A 19,579-nucleotide genomic window follows, 5' to 3' on the forward strand; every position below is an offset into this window, starting at 1 on the left:
CAGCTGGTGGCGCCATCCAAGGAGTATAAATACTCGGGCGTGGGCCCAGCTTGCCCAGGACATCTTTGTAAACAGGAACTAGTGAAAGATAACTAGACTTCCATGTTTTGAAACAAGTTGATTAAAGCCTTGCTTTATACTCGAACCAAGTGCGTAGTGACTTTAATTACGTCAATTTAATCAACTTGATATCGACTCCACGCTCTGAGTGATTTCAGGAACAGCCAGCTACGACTTCAACTGCAGAAGGGAACTCCAGCGTAGTAATCAATCCATCATGGACAAACTACTCAGACCCGCCCGTCTTGACCTGGACCCGAATTCACCTACAACTGCTAAGGTATGGAAACACTGGTATCGTACCTTCAGCAACTTCCTCAGGGTGTGTGGTGAGAATGATCCTGATGAATTAGAGATACTTGCCAATTATGTATCTCCTCATGTGTTTGACTATATCGAAGACTGTGTCGACTATGACTCCGCTATCCTAATATTACAGCGACTATACGTTAAGGCCCCCAAACAAAATTTTTGCTCAGCATCTATTGGCCACAACTCGACAACAACCCGGGGAATCACTTGACAAATTCCTTCAAAAGCTTTGCAGGCTCAGCAAGGATTGTAACCTTAAAGCTGTCACAGCTGAGTAGTACGAGGAGGAGCTAATTTGCGATTCCTTTATTAACGGAATTACGTCTCCTTTCATACGCCAGCGTCTGTTAAGAATAAAACCCTTGAGTTACAGGCTGCCTATGGCCAGGCGTGTTCCCTGGACTTGGCAAAGAGGAATGCAGATACCTATCTTTTGCCTCATGCACGGGCTGCTGCTATCACTTTTAATGACTCCTTCGATAGGTCTCGGGCGGAAGCCCTCACTGATGATGACTCTAACCTAGCAGATGACAACCCTACCCTAGAAGCCTTCACTGATGATGACCCTGCCCTAGCGGCATCTTGGCAATCTGGAAGGAAGTGTTTCTTCTGTGGAGATGCGTTCCATTATAGGAAATTTTGTCCTGCTCGTAACGCAACCTGCAATCATTGCAGCAAGAAAGCTAATGTATGCCAGTCAAGAGCCTCCGTTAGTAAGAAAGGCCCCTTTTCTAAGGTATACCAGTCAAGAGCTCCTGTTAGTTTTGCAGCTACTATCTATAAAACTGCTCCTCCCCCAAGAGCCACTACTAAGGTTATAGCTGCTATCTATGAAACTGCTCCTCCCCCAAGAACCACTACTAAGGTTACAGCTGTCAAGGGTAAAATTGCCCTTCCTCCCATCACAGCTGTTTTTCCCCAAAATCTGTCCCATGCAGCCACGAAGGTTTCGGTAAATGGACACATTCTGAGCGCACTAATCGACTCATGCAGTTCTGAGATCTTCATTAGTGAGTGGGCTGTCAGTTAGTTAAAACTGCGTATTTACCCCTCGGACAGGGAAATTGCAATGGCTCTGACGACACTGACCACCAACTCTTCCGGCTTTTGTCTTGTCGACCTTATTCTCAATGGCCGCACTTATTTCTCCACCCGGCTCGGGGTGCTCAAAAACCTATGCAGTGATGTGCTCCTGGGACAGGATTTCCAGAAACAACACAAAAGACTCACTTTCAAGTTTGGAGGGTCAAAGCCAGAGCTTACTATTTCCAAAGTACCGTTTTGTGCGCTTTCGGCGGCTTCGCTCGATGAGCCCTCCTTGTTTGCCAATCTTTCCCCCTGATGTAAGCCCATAGTCACTAAATCACGACGTTTCAGCCAAGATGATCGATCCTTTATCGAGGCAGAAATCTCTCGCCTTCTAGCTGACGGTATCATTGAGCCATGTTCATCTCCCTGGCGGGCTCAAGTCGTCATCGTTAAAAATCCTCTGAAGCAACACAAGAAATGTCTTTGCATCGATTACTCGCAAACTATTAACCAGTATACCGACCTGGATGCCTACCCACTACCACACATCGATGACATGGTCAATAACCTTGCCAACTACAAGGTATTTTCAACCTTTGATTTAAAGAGCGCATACCATCAAGTACCGTTAAAGGACTCTGACAAAAAGCATACAGCCTTTGAGGCCAATGGTCGGCTTTACCAGTTTTGTCACCTTCCATTTGGGGTCACCAATGGGGTGGCCGTCTTTCAACGGGCAATGGATAGCCTAGTCAAACAGGAGAACTTAACGGACACTTTTCCATATCTAGATAATATCACCATTGCTGGTCATGACCAAAAGGAGCCTGATGCCAACCTCCAAAAATTTTTTGATGTTCTTCGTCGTCGCAGCTTAACCTTAAATGAGTGCAAATCTGTGAAATCAGTACCATCAGTCAATATCCTTGGCTACTGGGTGAGCAACGGTGTCATCCCGGAGCGACTTCGTCCGCTTCAGGAGCTCCCTCCCTCTACGAATCTCGGCTCTCTTCGTCAGGCACTCGGCATGCTCGTCTATTATGCGAAGTGGATACCCCACTTCTCCGACAAGATCTAGCCCCTGCTTCACACGAAGTCATTTCCGTTGGAGGCAACGGCTATTTCAGCTTTCAACCTCCTCAAGCGACAACTGGAAAAAGCCACGCTTCGCTCCATTGATGAAAATCTCCCTTTCGTGGTCGAGTGCAATACATTGGAGGTGGCGATCTCGGCTACCTTGAATCAAGGTGGTCGACCCGTTGCATTTCTGTCCAGAACTTTGCAGGGTAGCGAGCTCCATTATCCTCCTGTCGCGAAGGAGGCTACGGCCATCATCGAAGCTGTACGTCAATGGAGTAATTTTCTCGCTCGTCGCCATTTCACACTTATAACCAACCAGCGCTCCGTGGCCTTTATGCTGGATAACTGGAAACGCACTAAGATCAAGAATAACAAAATACAACTCTGGAGGATGGAATTGGCCGCCTTTGGATACACCATACATTATCGACCCGACAAAGAGAATGTGGCCCCGGATACCCTCACGCAGGCATTCTGCTCTTCTATGTCAACTTTGACCCTTGCGGATCTTCACACTGACTTATGCCATCCTGGAGTTACCCGTATGTTGCACTTTGTGCGATCTAAAAATCTCCCATTTTCTACGGATGATGTGAAAAGAACATGCTCCTCCTGTAGAATTTGCGCGGAATTAAAACCGCAATTCTTCCATCCATCGGATGGCTCGCTCATACACGCTATGCACCCTATGCAGTAACTCAGCATTGACTTTAAAGGGCCATTGCCTTCCTCAACGCGAAACACCTACTTACTTACTATGGTGGACGAATATTCACACTTTCCCTTTGCTTTCCCCTGTCCCAATATGCTTACTTCCACAGTGATCAAATGCCTCGATCAAGTCTTTTCCCTTTGCGGTACGGCCAATTTCATCCACTCTGATCGGGGTCCCTCCTTCATGTCAAGCGAACTCAAAAGTTATCTTTCCCAACGGGGAATCGCCACAAGTAAAATGACACCGTATCATCCCATCGGTAACGGACAGGTTGAGAGATACAACGCTATCATTTGGAACGCTGTTCGTCTTGCACTGAGGTTACACAGCCTACCAGACCAGCAGTGGGAAACTGTGCTCCCTGACGTGTTGCATTCCATCAGGTCTCTTCTTTCCACGTCCACCAATGTCACGCCTCACGAGCGATTCTACAGGTTCCAGCGTCACTCCACACATGGGACGTCCCTACCGTCATGGTTGGCAGCTCCCGGTCCCGTGCTGCTCCGGAGATTCGTCCGATCTGCCAAAAACAATCCCCTCGTTGACGAGGTGGAGTTAACGGACGTTAATCCCACTTAGGTGCACGTGCGGTACCCTGATGGCCGGGAGTCGACCGTTTCACTCAGGGATCTGGCTCCCTGTCCAACTGGTCCCACGGACCCAAATGATAAGAGGGTCCCACGGTAATGATGCCGACACTCTGCGCTCCGTTGAAGATGACGCCCTACCTGGGACATCAAGAGATCTGCCGGCTACTCCACCGGATCAACTCAGGGAGCCGAGCGCTCCCCATGGGATGGCCACCCGAAGCCAGGACGCCAGTCAATCCCCAGCTACCAAACAGAATAAAGCCAGCTCTGCGCCTGTGGGGACCCACACCCGGAGTCACGATCTCCCCAGTCTCCCTCAGGTCGATCAAGGCGACACGGGCCCTGTCGACCTACCAGTACGGATCAAGCGACCCAGGGACCCAGACACGGTCTGGGGAGACGTGCCTTCCAGCCACAGGCGAAGAGCTAAAAGACTGCGGCTATTCGTGGTCCGGCTAATCCGTTAAAAGGAAGTCATCGGACTTCCAAATCTTTAGGGAGGAAGAATGTTATGAATCTTATGATCCATGAAGAAAGACTCATGAAATAACACTGGACGGCCAGCTAGTGGTGCCGTCCAAGGAGTATAAATACTCGGGCGTGGGCCCAGCTTGCCCAGGACATTTTTGTAAACAGGAACTAGTGAAAGATAACTAGATCTCCACATTTTGAAACAAGTTGATTACAGCCTTGCTTTATACTCGAACCAAGTGCGTAGTGAGTTTTATTACGTCACTACTCATCAAGCTTTTAGTCATCCTTAAAAATCTGTCCACCTTGAAAATTTCAAATGACCCAACATCGATAGTTTTTTGGGGAGAAAATTCCAAATTTCCCCAAAGTGCTTCCTGATTTCACTTCTGAATAGCCTAGCTCTAATTTCAGCATTGTACCCCCTTCATCTGGATTCCCTGACCAGAGGAGATATAGAATCATAGAATGATACAACATAGAAGGAGACATTCGGCTCATCATGCCTGTGCCGGCTCTTTAGCAGAGCTATCCGATTAGTCCCACATCTCTGCTCTTTCCCATAGCCTTGTAAATGTTTTCCCTTCAAGTATTTATCCAATTCTCTTTTGAATGTTACTACTGAATCTGCTTCCACCACCCCATCAGGCAGTGCATTCCAGATCATAACATCTCGCTGCGTAAAAAAATGTTTCCTCATGTCGCCTCTGGTTCTTTTGCCAGTCACCTTAAATCTGTGTCCTCTGGAACTGGAATTTTTTTTACTCTATCTAAACTATTCATGATTTTGAACACCTCTATCAAAGCTGCTCTTAACCTTCTCTGTTCAAAGGAGAACAACCCCAGCTTCTCCAGTCTCTACACATAACTGAAGTCCCTCATCCCTGGTACCATTATAGTAAATCTCTTCTCCACCCTCTCCAAGGCCTTGACATCCTTCCTAAAGTGTGGTGCCCAGAATTGAACACAATATTCCAGCTGAGGCTCATCAGTGTTTAATAATTGTTTCGCATAACTTCCTTGCTTTTTTACTCTATTCCTCTTTTAATAAAGCCAAGGATTCCATATCCTTTCTTAACCATCTTCTCAAATTGTCCTGTCACCTTCAAAGATGTATGTACATACACCCCAAGTCTCTCTGTTCCTGCACCCTCTTTAAAATTGTACCATTTAGTTCATATTGCCTATCCTCATCCTTCCCACCAAAATGTATTCACACTTCTCTGTGTTAATTTCATCTGCTATGTGTCTGCTCATGTTACCAGTCTGTCTATGTCCTCTTGAAGTCTGTTACTATCCTTCTCAATGTTTACTACTTTTCCGAGTTTCGTATCATCTGCAAACTTTGAAATTATGTCCTGTATAATCAAGTCCAGGTCATCAATATATATCAAAAAGAGCAGTGGTCCTACCACCAACTCCTGGGTAACACTACTGTATATTTCCCTCCCGTCTGAACAACCGTTCATCACAAGTCTCTGGTTTCTGTCCCTTAGCCAATTTCGGATCCATGCTGCCACTGTCCCTTTAATCCCATGAGCTTTAATTAGGCTTACAAGTCTATTATGTGGTGGTTTGTCAAACGCCTTTTGAAATCCATATACACAACATCAACCTCACTACCCTCATCAGCCAAAGAACTTGATCAAGTTAGGCAAACATGATTTGCCTTTAATAAATCTGTGCTGACTTTCATTTATTCGCACATACTTTTCGAAATGCCAATTAATTTTGTCTCTAAAACTTTCCCCACCACGGACATTTGGCTGACTGGCCTGTAGTTACCGGGTTTATCCTTCTTCTCTTTTTTAAACAGGCTTTTAACAGTTGCAATCCTCAAGCCCTCTGGCAGCACCCCCATATCCAAGGAGGATAAAGGGATACCTACCCTCTCAAATCCCTTTAGCATTTAAACACCTCAATTAGATCACCTCCTAAATACAAGCAAATATAAGCCAAGTTTCTGCAACCTGTCCACATAATTTAACCTTTGAAGACCTGGTATGATTCTGGTGAATTTGCGCTGCACCCCTCGAAGGCCAATGTACCCTTCCTAAGGTGTGATGCCCATAATTGAATGCAGTACTCCAGATTAGGTCTGACCAAGGTTCTGTACAACTGAAGCGTGACTTCCTCCCCTTTATATTCCAAGCCCCTTGAGGTAAATCCCAACATTCTATTAGGCCTCTTGACTACTTTTTTGTACCTGAGCACTAGCTTTTAGTGATTTATGCTCCTAGAAACCCAAATCCCTTTGCTCCTTCACATTTCCTAGTCTCTCACTATTTAGAAAATATTCCAATTTGTCTATTTGGGCGACCTCACACTTCCTGATATTGAACTTCATCTGCCACAGTTTTGTCCATGCATTTAGTCTGTCTGTCACTTTGTAACTTCCTCCTCCCATTTACTCAATTTACTGTGCCTCCTAACATACTGTTATCTGTAAACTTGAATATACAATTCTCTATTCCTTCATCTGAGTCATTAATATATATGGTGAAAAGCCGAGGCCCTAGTACAGATCCCTGGGAACGCCACTTGTCACATCCCACCAATGAGAGGACATTCCATTTATCCCTACCCTCTGTCTCCTACCTCCCAACTATTTACCAAACCATGTCACAAGAGGTTCTGTTGCATGGATAGAACCAGAGGCATAACACAATCCTGAGAGTCTCTAAATTCATGGTGGTATGCTGCATGCTCTATAACTTAGCCACCTGGGAGGAAGAAGTGGAGGGGCAGGAACAGGAAGATCAGCATGAAGCCACAGATGAAAAGGGAGAGCAAGGACCACCAATCCGGCCAGCTGCCAGTGTTGTATAGCAATGAATCATTGACAAATGCTTCAGTTGAATCATCCCTCCCCTGCACCAGCAGTCCCTCCTACCATCACAGAATAAATGCCCTCATCGGGTACTGGAATGACATTAAAAGGCATGGTCAAACAAACATCAATGAAAATAAATTATGCACAACAACAAACTGGCTCATAATGGTTCATTTGAGATTTGTGAACAAACAAGTTTGAAAACTAAAAGTTACCCTAATACAAACCCCTAGTGTAGGTCTTATGTGCTCTTTTATCTGGTTCTCCTATGAGGCGCTTAGCATGGGTGGTGGAAGGCTGCTGATAATCCACTGAGGATACTTGAGACAGCAGTGGTGGGCGACCTTGAAGAGCTCTGGCCTTAAAAGCACACTGCAGCATCTCAGCTGACTGTCTAGCACCAACATGGCCCCTATTTTAAGAGGGTGCTAGTGGGGGGACAGCGTGCACCTCTCCCGTGGCACCACAATCACTCTCACGGGGCTGTACCACAATACTCCCACTGCTCTGTGCAAGAACGGAGTGCAGGAGTGAGTGATGTTGGAAACCAAACCCAAAATGGCAGTAGTTTGAGCTTCTATCGAAGCTGTCAGAGTTGTAACCAGAGGCTCCATAACTGAAGGCATCACTGCAGTTTTCACAGAGCTGACCACATGCTCCATAGTTAGCTGCATTGTTACCATGCCTTGCACAAATACCCCACACAAGTTGGAGCTCGACGCCTCCATACTCTCTGACAGTGGGTGCAGGCTTCTTGGCAGGCAGTCCAATGCACTGAGCAGTTGGTGGTGCACAGCCATCAGTCTTCTTCTACAGGCTAGGCTTTTGAAGTCGGCATGAGTGCCCTCTGTAGTAGGACCAAGTTATACGCTTGCCCTGTGGCGAGCAGGTTTCTGGGCCACCCTTTCCCCCTGCCCTTGCTCATGGGTACTTGTGCTTAGCAAATCTCCAAATGCAGACTCCTCTAATTAACCCTTTGAACTACAGGAGGGGTGGCAATTTCTGAACTGGAGCTTGCAAGAGTAAAATCGAGTGACAGTGTGTGCTCAATAAGTCTGTCCTCATTTTCCTCTGCTGCAACTGGGCCCTCTACTTCTGATGGACTGAGAAAGGGAAGAGAGTGACAAGGGTTATTTGTTAGTGGCAAGAGTTAGCAGATACAGATGAGTGGCAGCTCAAAGCAGCATTGCTCATGCAGTGCGTGAGATTTCAGTGGGAGAGAGAGAGAAAGAACGTAAGATAGTCAAACACCCTACGGAGTGTATCCTCTAGCCTCAGAAGTGTAAACTGCCCACAATTTCCATGGATGGGGACATGGGGGGGAATTTTCACATGAAAAAACGGGTGGGTTGGCAGCGGGGGTGTGGGGAGTGAAAGTTGTAAAAATTTAAAACCCGACCCCAACCCGCCCACTTTCACCTTTTACTCAGGCAGGACGGGGAGCAGGCAGCCAACCTGCTGCCGGGAGGTGGGTTGGCATTTAAAATATTATAATGAGGCCTGAAGCCTCTGCTTTAACCTGCTGTGCAGGTTTAATCGCAGAGGGCCAGGGATCCCGGAGCTCAGAATTCCCGATAGCTGTAGCGAGGAGAGAACAGCCTTGGGGAGCAATCCTTGTGGGCCGAGAGGAGCAGGAGTGCTTCCTCCCAGCCCCCCCTCCCCCAGGATCATGACTACCCCCCGGGGTCGGGGATCGGACCCTACCGGAGATCAGGCTGGCTTCCAGGCGGGGAACCCGCGCATTACTTCACACGCACGCTGTGGAGTTAACCGTGCTGAAAACCGAGACTTCCGGGTGTCCCCGGGTCCCCTCCCAATTCCGTGCAGGTGGGAATCAGGAAAATCCTGGCCATGATGTGGCTAAATGGTGGCCCTCCTCCTGTCTGCATCTCCTCCCTGGCACTGCATGCCAACTTCTCCTGCAAGAAGGGAGTGTGTTAAGTGTATGGCCTGGTGAAAGGTTGTGAGGATGTGTGTATCAAGATAGAATGGTGTTGATGGTGTGTGATAGGTGGCACAGGTAAGGGGAAGTGAGGGAAGTAATTGTGAGGACTGTAGTAGGTGCAGAGTTTGCCAGTAACAGCAAAAGGAGGTCCCGTTGAAGTGCGCTGCTGTGATTGGAGGAGAGTGATGGGCAGCAAGGAGGGAAAACTTGTAAGTGATGTGGCTGCAAGTGGTGCAGGGACAAGCAGAGAGTAAGAGTGATGCGAGTTGGCAGTCTTATCCTTACTGCCCAGCTGAGATTTAAACATCTTCCAGCATTGCAGCCAGGTCCAGGGTGCAATGCTTCTTGTGCTGGCCTGTTTAGCCACCTCTGCCCATTGGTGCTGGGCAACTGGCCTTGACACCCTCCTGTCACCCATTGGGAACAGCACCTCCTTTATCCTGCTCCCGTCTTCCATGAGAACCTCCAGAGCAGCATCCGACAATCAGAGGGGGCTTGCTGCACTTGCTGTACCTGCCATTTGCACTCTTCAGCACTGATTCAGGTTAGTAAAGGCAAAGTGTACCACCCCTTTAAGATTTGCAGGCTGCCTTTAAATGGCAGCACTAATGCCCGATTTCCCGCATCCCCAATTGGCAAACTGCCAATAAATGGCACAAGTTGCACAAGCAGCACTTCAATCTTAATCAAATTAGACACGGGTACCAATTTGGCACGTGCTGACATCATTGGATGCACATTCTGATCGCGCTGCCCATTTTATGCCAGGTTCCAGCACTAGTTGACTTTCTCCCCCACTGTTTTATGAGTATAAGAATAGCTATAACATGTAATGTGCAATATATTATTCTGCTGCTAAGCAGAGCTGTATTTAAGCTGGCTTGTCATTTTAAGGCCAGAAAGCTTTTCTGCGACAAGTATGTATAGCTGAGGGCATTCAGAGTTTATTTTTTTCTTTAGGAGACTTTGCAAATTGTAATCTGCTTGTCAGTTTTAGGTTAGCTCAGGAGCACCCAACATTTTAAGATCCTTCTGCATCTGTGACATCTGGAATGGGGCCTCTATAATGCACTGATGTAACCTTTATATTACTAGAAAACCTTCCATAAAGTTGCCCCCGGTAAGTTGGATGATGCACTGTTTTATAATGACAAGAGTATTATACCATGTAATACACACTGTTTTATTCTGCTGCTTAGTTGGATCTGTGCTTAAGTGGTTTGTCCCTTTAAGGCTAGAAAGTCTAATTGCTGTAAGTAAATGTGGCCTGATGTCACTCAGACTTTAATTGTTGTTAGATCAAGAAATTTTGAGAATTGGAAGGTATCTGTCAGTTTGAGGTTGTATATGAGAAACACCTAGCATGTTAATGATTTTGTACTTTCATACCTGGAGTCTGCATGCACAGACAAAAACTTCTACTCCATGTCAATATATTAAAAAAAATATTTTTCCAAACTTTGAACAAAATTTACTCCCCCTAGAACTTCCTTCCCCTTTAAAGCGTTCTTGGATTCAACCCAATAATGCAATACATATTGAATTTCTGGTTTAACATTCAGTATTCTCAATCTACCCAGTAAATACAAAATATACTGTGTTCCAGTAGCAAAAAGAGAAAGTTAGATCACTCTCGTGCAGAGCAGGAAACTGTGTAACAGCAGAGAGCTTTTGACGTTAGGAGACAGATCAGACAAATGATTGAGCCATAAGCAATTACAAACAATCCAAATTTAAATGTTGTTCAAAAGATATGGTAAGGTAAAAGACCTAATTTTGCCAGGGATAGGAAACAGAATAACTGAGATGAATAATTTTTAAATTTATTAAATTAACCTATTTCCTGACATTAAATTACTGTTTCATTACCTTTCGGTTTCTTGTTTGACTTGATATTTTCTTGAATATTAACTGATCTGTTAATCTATCACAATGTCTCCAATCTATTATTGGCAGAATCTGTAAGCTGTCTTTTTACTCACCTAGTTCTTTAATCGCTTCTTGATGATTCCGCTCTACAATATTCCTCAGTTTCTAAAAAAAATTACATTTTGGATTCAGTATGTCAAAGTTAGTGGCCTTATAATCATTTTTTCTTAAATCTCCTCTCTTGAAGGTACAATTCTATGGGCACTGGCAGTTCTTCGATACCTTGCCTGAGTGGCCATTCTTTAGATGTGATATTCAATCATGAAGAGCATCACAGCCAAGTCTGATCCTATCCTCACTCAATGTCCACATACATGCAGCAGAGATTATCAGAGTGGAAACTCGATCTGAGTTTCTCCCTCCCTAGCCCAGGGGCCTGAGGCAAACTGTAGTGCTCCTACTGTTGTCCTAGCTTCTTCTTTTCGTGTCTACACACTGTTCCCTTTGGGGAACAGTATGAAGTAGTAGAAGGATTTCTGGCTGCGTTAAACGCTCCTTCCGTGACCGTAACCATCCTCATACCAGCCATTAGAGTGGTTAGTCCGATGGCGGGAGGGTTTTATGGGCTCCCACAACCCATACGAGGGGGGGGGGCCACCCACACCCACGGACGCAAGTATCCCGCTGGATGTCAACCCAGAATTCAGAGCCGGAGCTCCGACTCCACTTGCCAGGACTGTCTGGAGCGGGGCTCGAAACCCTACACCTTCTAGCCCAGCGGCGGGGATGCTACCGCTACGCCAAAGGCCCACTCCTTGTCCTAGCTGAGATCAGTTAACGCAAACAAATCAGGTTCCTTTTTGGTCTGTATGGCTTGGTACTATACCATAGAATCATAGAGCATAGGAGGCCATCGAGCTCATTGTGCCTGTGCCGGCTCTTTGAAAGAGCTGTCCAATTTAGTCCCACACCTCAGCTTTTTTCCCCATAACCTTGCACATTAGTCCGCTTCAAGTATATGTCAATTGCCTTTTGAAAGTTCCTATGGAGTCTGCTTCTACCACCCTTTCAGGCTGTGCATTCCAGTACTTAACAACCCTCTATGTGAAAAAAATCACCTCATTTCCTCTCTAATTCTTTTGCCAATTATTTTAAAATGATAACCTCTGGTTACTGACCCACTTGCCAGAGGAAAACATTTCTCCGTACTTGCTCTTATCAAAACTCCTCATTGTTTTGAATACCTGTGTTAGATCTCCCCTTAACCTTCTCTGCTCGAAGGAGAACAAGTCCACCTTCTCTAATCTCTCCACATAATCAAAGTCCCTCATCCTTGGTATTATCTTGGTAAACCTCTTCTGTACCCTCACAAAGGCCTTGACATCCTTCCTAAAGTGTGGTGCCCAGAATTGTACACAATACTCCAGCTGAGGCCTAACCAGTGATTTGTAAAGGTTTAGCATGACTTCCTTGTTTTCGTATTCAATGCACCTATTTACAAAGCCAAGTATCCCATACGCTTTCTTAACTGTCTATCAAATTGCCCTGCCACATTCAAAGATTTGTGAATATACACCCCCAGGTCCCCCTGCTATTGCACCCCCCGCAAAACAGTACCATTAAGATTATACTGTCTCTCCATGTTGTTCCTCCCAAAGTGCATCCATTCACACTTATCCGCATTAAATTGCATCTGCCATGTATCTGCCCATTTCACCAGTCTGTCTATGTCCTCCTGAAGTCTGCTACTAGCCTGCTCATTATTTACCACGTTGCCAAGTTTTGTATCATCCGCAAACTTTTTAAATTGTACTCCCTATACTCAAGTACAAGTCATTTATATGTAACAAGAAAAGCAATGGTCCTATTATCGATCCCTGGGGGACGCCACTGCATACTTCTTGGTGTCTATACCCACTAAATATTTTGGGGACCTCATAAGAACTTTCAAAGAGCATCTGCTCCATAAATCAAAGAGGAAGGCTGAGTACACTGTACTTTCACTAATTTCTTCCTTTAATTCTCTATGTGATACAGTCCATTCTTATCTCTTTACTCACAATATAGAAAACGGTACTGTATAACTTTGTACAGTAAGGACTTCCCACATCTTAATAATATGAGATTAAGATAAATTGCTAAATTCCAGGCCTCCACTGATGCGCTCTTTCAGGCACAATGCACCAGGTCCAAACAAAATAGTGACACTGTCTCCACAATTTGGGAAGGGATCTGCGGCTGTGGCTGGTCAGGAATATCTCTCAACCACTCTTCTAGCAGCAGAGAAGGGGGGCCACAGAATTCCAGGATCTTGTAGTTTATTACTTTCATGCATTGACTAATCTGTCCTATGAGCACGCCATGACAATAGTGCCTCTGTTGCCCATCTTCCAGCAGCCAATTTCTAAAGCAACACTGCCAGAGACCTGGAAGCTCTTTCTTACAACAACAACTTGCATTTATATAGGGAAATATTGGATGGGGACTAAAAGCTTGGTCAAAGAGGTAGGTGTTAGGAGGGTCTTAAATGAGGAGAGATGGAGAGGTTTAAAGAAGGAATTTCAGAGCTCAAGGCCTAGATGACGAAAAGCTAAATGGTAGGGTGTGGGGATGCACAAGAGGCCAGAGTTGTAGGGATGCAGAGTTCTCAAAGGATTAGGGCTGGAAGAGGTTACAGAGATAGGGGCCTAGAAATTCGACATTGCTAAGAACCTGCTGGTGCCACCGTGGACTGGTGTTAACGGCCGCCGAAATTGATGGCGCTGGAAGGACCGGTAATTTGCCGTTGGTGATTAATTAACATTAGCCCAGCGCTAAACTTACAGTGCGAGGCCGTTTTGGTGGCGTTAGTCCCAGCAGGAGGCACAATGTAGTGTGGCTAAAGCGTCATTTGCAGCAAGAACAGCTTTCTCTTAAAGCAAGGCTGTCATTTCAGAAAGCAGTGCAGTCTTACAGGGGAACTGTCTTCTGAAATGAAAATAATGGACCTGAAATTTGCTTCCGCAAATGCCTCCAATCTGCAAGAAAAGTACGTACCTACCTGGTGCCTCCATATCTTTGGATTCTTGCGGTCCTGGGCCTGCAGGTGTACGCCTGCGTAAAGGCCCACCTATCCCAGGGGCACGTGCGGTTCGCAAGCGTCCCTGGGATCACGTGGGCTGGCCCAACCAATCAAAAAGGGGGATTCCCATTATGCTCATAGGGATTCCATTTACGTACGGAATCCCCAAAAGCATAATAGGAATCACATAAAAAATACATTTTCACACAAACAAAAATAAATCATCACATTTAAAATTAATTAAAAAACAATTAATTAATTAAACATTTAAAACATAAATTTAATTTCTTGAAAAATAAATTTGAACATTTTTAAAGGGCCCCAAAATAACCTAAACTAATTTTAAGGGTTTTTGAATGGTTAAATGACTAAATGTTTTTATTTTAATATTTATTTAAACCCTTACGCTGGTAAAAGAAGGCCTTACACCTGCTTTTACCAGGCTTAAGTTTCATGGGCATTCACTGGGCAGTAGCTGGGCAAATAACCCTGCGCCAGCCATTTCCTTCAGATTCGTACGATCTGTCAAACTGAAACTTGACAGATTGCATGTTCCGGGTTTTTGCACATGCGCATCGCATGCGGAAACCCAGAACTTGCGCTGCACTTATGGCCGCATATGTGGTCATAGGCCCTGGAAAATCCGGGCCAATAAAAATCATGTAAAAATAGGCAGTTTTTAGCCCTTATAGCTCAACTGCTTTCTGAAAAAAATTAACATTAAAAAGAATTCCCAAATGGGAGACTTCAGCTCTTAAAGCTGAATTGCCTTCCGCACCTAAAAAAAAATGGGAAAAGTGCTTCACACAACACAAATAGCTCAACAAGCCGGGGAGGGGCACCCAGGGTCTCACATGCAGCACTCTAGCTTTGTGCAGGGGGGTCAACACTGCAAGAGAGATCCTCTAACCACAGGGGCCAGGAGGCACTCCAGAAAGAAGGATGTGGGACCAGATCACCGAGGCCATCACTGCCAGCAGTGTCACCCCCACCACCTGGCTCCAGTGCCCAAAGAAGCTTCATGACCTCAGACCAGTGGTCAAGGTCAGTGAATGCATCTTCATAAACCGTCTCTTAACAAATGCACCACTAGCATCACACACTTCTCAATGCACGGCTCCCCCCCACTCCCCAATCACTCACTTACCAACAATCTATACCAAACACGAGGCACAGCTCCCATTCCTAGCTTCACCTCACCCCCTTGTAGGAGACGGTGCTGGCCATTTTTGGCAGGGGTATGGCTGAGCCCTTGGCCAGCGGTGGGGCTGAAAGATACAAGATGCTAGTATCCCCATACATTATCCTCCTTCTTGCATGCACCTCTTGCTTTCCCGCCCTCCCCTCAACACAACTCAACCCTTCTGCCTTCCTCACTTTACACACCCAAGAAATGCAGCCTGCCAACCAGTGGTTGACAAATAAGAGGGAAAGGAAAGGAGAGAAAAAGTGAGGAAAGAAGAAGTAGAAGCGGGAGAGGAAAGAAGAGCGAGAGGAAAGAAGAGGGAAAGGAAAGAGGAAGAAGAAGAGGGAGAGGAAGAAGAGGGAGGGGAAGGAGGAGAGGAGGAAGGAGAGGGAGAAGAAGAAACACCGTCACTCGATTTCACACTCCCAGCCCCAGCTCCTCAAGGTCAGCCTGCATGGCCATTTGCAGTGTCCCCCACTAAAAGCCTTCCACCAGTCATGCTGCAGCCACTGGGGCAGTACTGTGTAACATCAGTAGGATAGGCAAAGGCACACACAAGACAGTCACTAAGGGAATGCATAACGGTGATTAGTTGATTTCTTGATGTCATACTGGGTGTGTAAATGTATAAAGTTGGATTGGAAAGTTTGCTTTGTGGTGGCTTTTATTTCAGCATTGTGGCCAAGAGGACGCTGTGATGGTCAGTAACAGAGGGAAGGTAAAGTGTGGGACAAATGTTGAAAGGGGAATTGGGGTTGTGGTTACTGGTACCACAGGCGGATGATTCCATCCTGGATATCCCGGCCAGAAAGGGGCTGTCTGGGTTGCATCTTTCCTTCTGCTGCCTCCTCTTTTGCTTCCTCCTTTTCTGCGTCTTCCTCTTCCTTCTGCGAGCGGATGCTGGAAATCTGAAATTAAAGCAGATAATGCTTGAAATAATCAGCAGGTCAGGCAGCATCTTGACCTGAGACGTGAACTCTGTTTCTCTCTCCATGGATGCTGCCTGACCTGCTGAGTATTTCCAGCATTTTCTGTCTTCTGAGGCCTTCTTTTAACATCCGAGGTCTTGCAAGCATCCAGCAGTACTCCCTGCACACTTAAAAAACTTTCAACATGTATTGCACCAAGCCACCGCTTCAATAAAATAAAAAAAATCCAGTCCAAAAGCTTAAATGCAAACTTAACTGAAAGATGTGTGTGTCCCTTTAAGAAGTGCTGATGGCATCTCTGTCAGTCTGTTGCACGCTCACTTTTCAGAGCAAGCTAGGACCCAGTGCTAAACTCAGTGCCAAGGTCTAAGTTTGCAGAGTGTGACGTTAAGTCACTCTCCAAATTTGCATTTCCAGGGCCAGCGCTGCTATTGGCAGCATGAAGGCCCTCATCAAAATGGCGTCCGCTGAGTTCCGTGCCAGAGTAGGGCGTTAGAGTGGCAGTCGCCATTTTTCGACAGGATTGCGGCGCTAACCCGTGGCGGTAAGGTCGGGAATTTATGGGCCAGAGAGCAGTGAGACCATGAAGCGAGTTGAACACAACGATAAGAACTTCACATTTGATGCATTGTGGACCAGGAATCAACGTAGGTCCGTGAGCACTGGAGTAATGGTTGAGTGAAATTTGGTGGGGGTTAGGATACGGGTAGCAGAGTTTCAGATGAGCTAAAGTTTATGGAGGGTGGAGGATGGAAGGCCATCCAGGAGAGCACTGGAATAGTCAACTCTGGAGGTGATAAAAGCATGGATGAGGGATTCAACAGAAGATGGGCAGAGGCAGAGATGGACAATGTTAAAATGGTGGAAGGAGGCAGCCTTTGTGATGTAGAGGATATTGGGTTGGAGGTTCCGATCGGGGTAGAATAGGACACCGAGTTTGCAAACAGTGTTTTCAGTCTTAGACAGTGGTCGGGGAGGAGGATGGAATCAGTAACAATCGAACAGAATTGGGAGAGGGGGCAACGTCAATGGCTTTGGTCTTCCTAATGTTTCATCATAGTATGGTGTATGGTTTGGGAAGGCTTCATGAAGGAAAGAAAAGTCAACGAGTAACATTCTAGGGCCTTAAGTGGAATTACCTTCCATATCCAACAGAATAAGCCCAGGTTGTCAAGACAGAAAAATTAAATTAAATCAGGGTATTGTATGAAATCAATTCCTATGCATAGTAACATAGTCCTTTTTAAAAGAAAAGGAAACATTTCATTATATAACTACTAGCTGAAGTGCCCGGCGGTACCGAGGGTCTTTTGAGGGCATGTTGTTGTTGGAAGAGAGAGAGAGCGACTGGGGGGAAGAGAGAGAGCGACTGGGGGGAAGAGAGAGAGCGACTGGGGGGGAAGAGAGAGAGCGACTGGGGGGGAAGAGAGAGAGCGACTGGGGGGGAAGAGAGAGAGCGACTGGGGGGGAAGAGAGAGAGCGACTGGGGGGGAAGAGAGAGAGCGACTGGGGGGGAAGAGAGAGAGCGACTGGGGGGGAAGAGAGAGAGCGACTGGGGGGGAAGAGAGAGAGCGACTGGGGGGGAAGAGAGAGAGCGACTGGGGGGGAAGAGAGAGAGCGACTGGGGGGGAAGAGAGAGAGCGACGGGGGGAAGAGAGAGAGCGACTGGGGGGGAAGAGAGAGAGCGACTGGGGGGGAAGAGAGAGAGCGACTGGGAGGGAAGAGAGAGAGCGACTGGGGGGGAAGAGAGAGAGCGACTGGGGGGGGAAGAGAGAGAGCGACTGGGGGGGAAGAGAGAGAGCGACTGGGGGGGAAGAGAGAGAGCGACTGGGGGGGAAGAGAGAGAGCGACTGGGGGGGAAGAGAGAGAGCGACTGGGGGGAAGAGAGAGAGCGACTGGGGGGAAGAGAGAGAGCGACTGGGGGGAAGAGAGAGAGCGACTGGGGGGAAGAGAGAGAGCGACTGGGGGGAAGAGAGAGAGCGACTGGGGGGGGAAGAGAGAGAGCGACTGGGGGGGAAAGAGAGAGAGCGACTGGGTGGAAGAGAGAGAGCGACTGGGTGGGAGAGAGAGAGCGACTGGGTGGAAGAGAGAGAGCGACTGGGGGGAAGAGAGAGAGCGACTGGGGGGAAGAGAGAGAGCGACTGGGGGGAAGAGAGAGAGCGACTGGGGGGAAGAGAGAGAGCGACGGGGGGGAAGAGAGAGAGCGACTGGGGGGAAGAGAGAGAGCGACTGGGGGGAAGAGAGAGAGCGACTGGGGGGAAGAGAGAGAGCGACTGGGGGGAAGAGAGAGAGCGACTGGGGGGAAGAGAGAGAGCGACTGGGGGGGAAGAGAGAGAGCGACTGGGGGGGAAGAGAGAGAGCGACTGGGGGGAAGAGAGAGAGCGACTGGGGGGAAGAGGGAGAGCGACAGGGGGGAAGAGGGAGAGCGACAGGGGGAAGAGGGAGAGCGACTGGGGGGAAGAGAGAGAGCGACTGGGGGGAAGAGAGAGAGCGACTGGGGGGAAGAGAGAGCGACTGGGGGGGGAAGAGAGAGAGAGCGACTGGGGGGAAGAGAGAGAGCGACTGGGGGGAAGAGAGAGAGCGACTGGGGGGAAGAGAGCGCGACTGGGGGGAAGAGAGAGAGCGACTGGGGGGAAGAGAGAGAGCGACTGGGGGGAAGAGAGAGAGCGACTGGGGGGAAGAGAGAGAGCGACTGGGGGGAAGAGAGAGAGCGACTTGGGGGAAGAGAGAGAGAGACTGGGGGGAAGAGAGAGCGACTGGGGGGAAGAGAGAGCGACTGGGGGGAAGAGAGAGCGACTGGGGGGAAGAGAGAGCGACTGGGGGGAAGAGAGAGCGCGACTGGGGGTAAGAGAGAGAGCGACTGGGGGGAAGAGAGAGAGCGACTGGGGGGAAGAGAGAGAGCGACTGGGGGGAAGAGAGAGAGCGACTGGGGGGAAGAGAGAGAGCGACTGGGGGGAAGAGAGAGAGCGACTGGGGGGAAGAGAGAGAGCGACTGGGGGGAAGAGAGAGAGCGACTGGGGGGAAGAGAGAGAGCGACTGGGGGGGGAGAGAGAGAGCGACTGGGGGGAAGAGAGAGAGCGACTGGGGGGAAGAGAGAGAGCGACTGGGGGGGAAGAGAGAGAGCGACTGGGGGGGAAGAGAGAGAGCGACTGGGGGGGGAGAGAGAGCGACTGGGGGGGAAGAGAGAGCGCGACGGGGGGGAAGGGGGAGGAGGGGGGAGGGGAGGGGGAGGAAAGGGGGAGAGGGGAGGAAAGGGGGAGGAAGAGGAAAGGGGGAGGGGGAGGAAAGGGGGAGGGGGGGAGGAAAGGGGGAGGGGGGAGGAAAGGGGGAGGGGGAGGAAAGGGGGAGAGGGGGAGGAAAGGGGGAGGGGGGGAGGAAAGGGGGAGGGGGAGGAAAGGGGGAGGGGGAGGAAAGGGGGAGGGGAGGAAAGGGGGAGGGGAGAGGAAAGGGGGAGGGGAGAGGAAAGGGGGAGGGGAGAGGAAAGGGGGGAGGGGGGAAG

General features: G+C 48.0%; 1 protein-coding gene across 1 annotated transcript in view; it reads right to left on the reverse strand.

Moving 5' to 3' along the window:
- LOC147106682 (sperm-specific sodium:proton exchanger-like) overlaps nt 1-19,579 on the reverse strand; it is a 504,645-nt gene that overhangs the window by 263,600 nt on the left and 221,466 nt on the right. Inside the window, exon 18 of the mRNA XM_086008503.1 lies at nt 11,018-11,069. Coding sequence (XP_085864629.1) covers nt 11,018-11,069 — 52 coding nt within the window. The remainder of the gene's footprint in view (nt 1-11,017; nt 11,070-19,579) is intronic.

This window comes from Somniosus microcephalus, chromosome 15, assembly GCF_052327205.1.
Source record: "Somniosus microcephalus isolate GS21.2 chromosome 15, FLI_Smic_1.0, whole genome shotgun sequence".
NCBI classification, from domain to species: domain Eukaryota; kingdom Metazoa; phylum Chordata; class Chondrichthyes; order Squaliformes; family Somniosidae; genus Somniosus; species Somniosus microcephalus.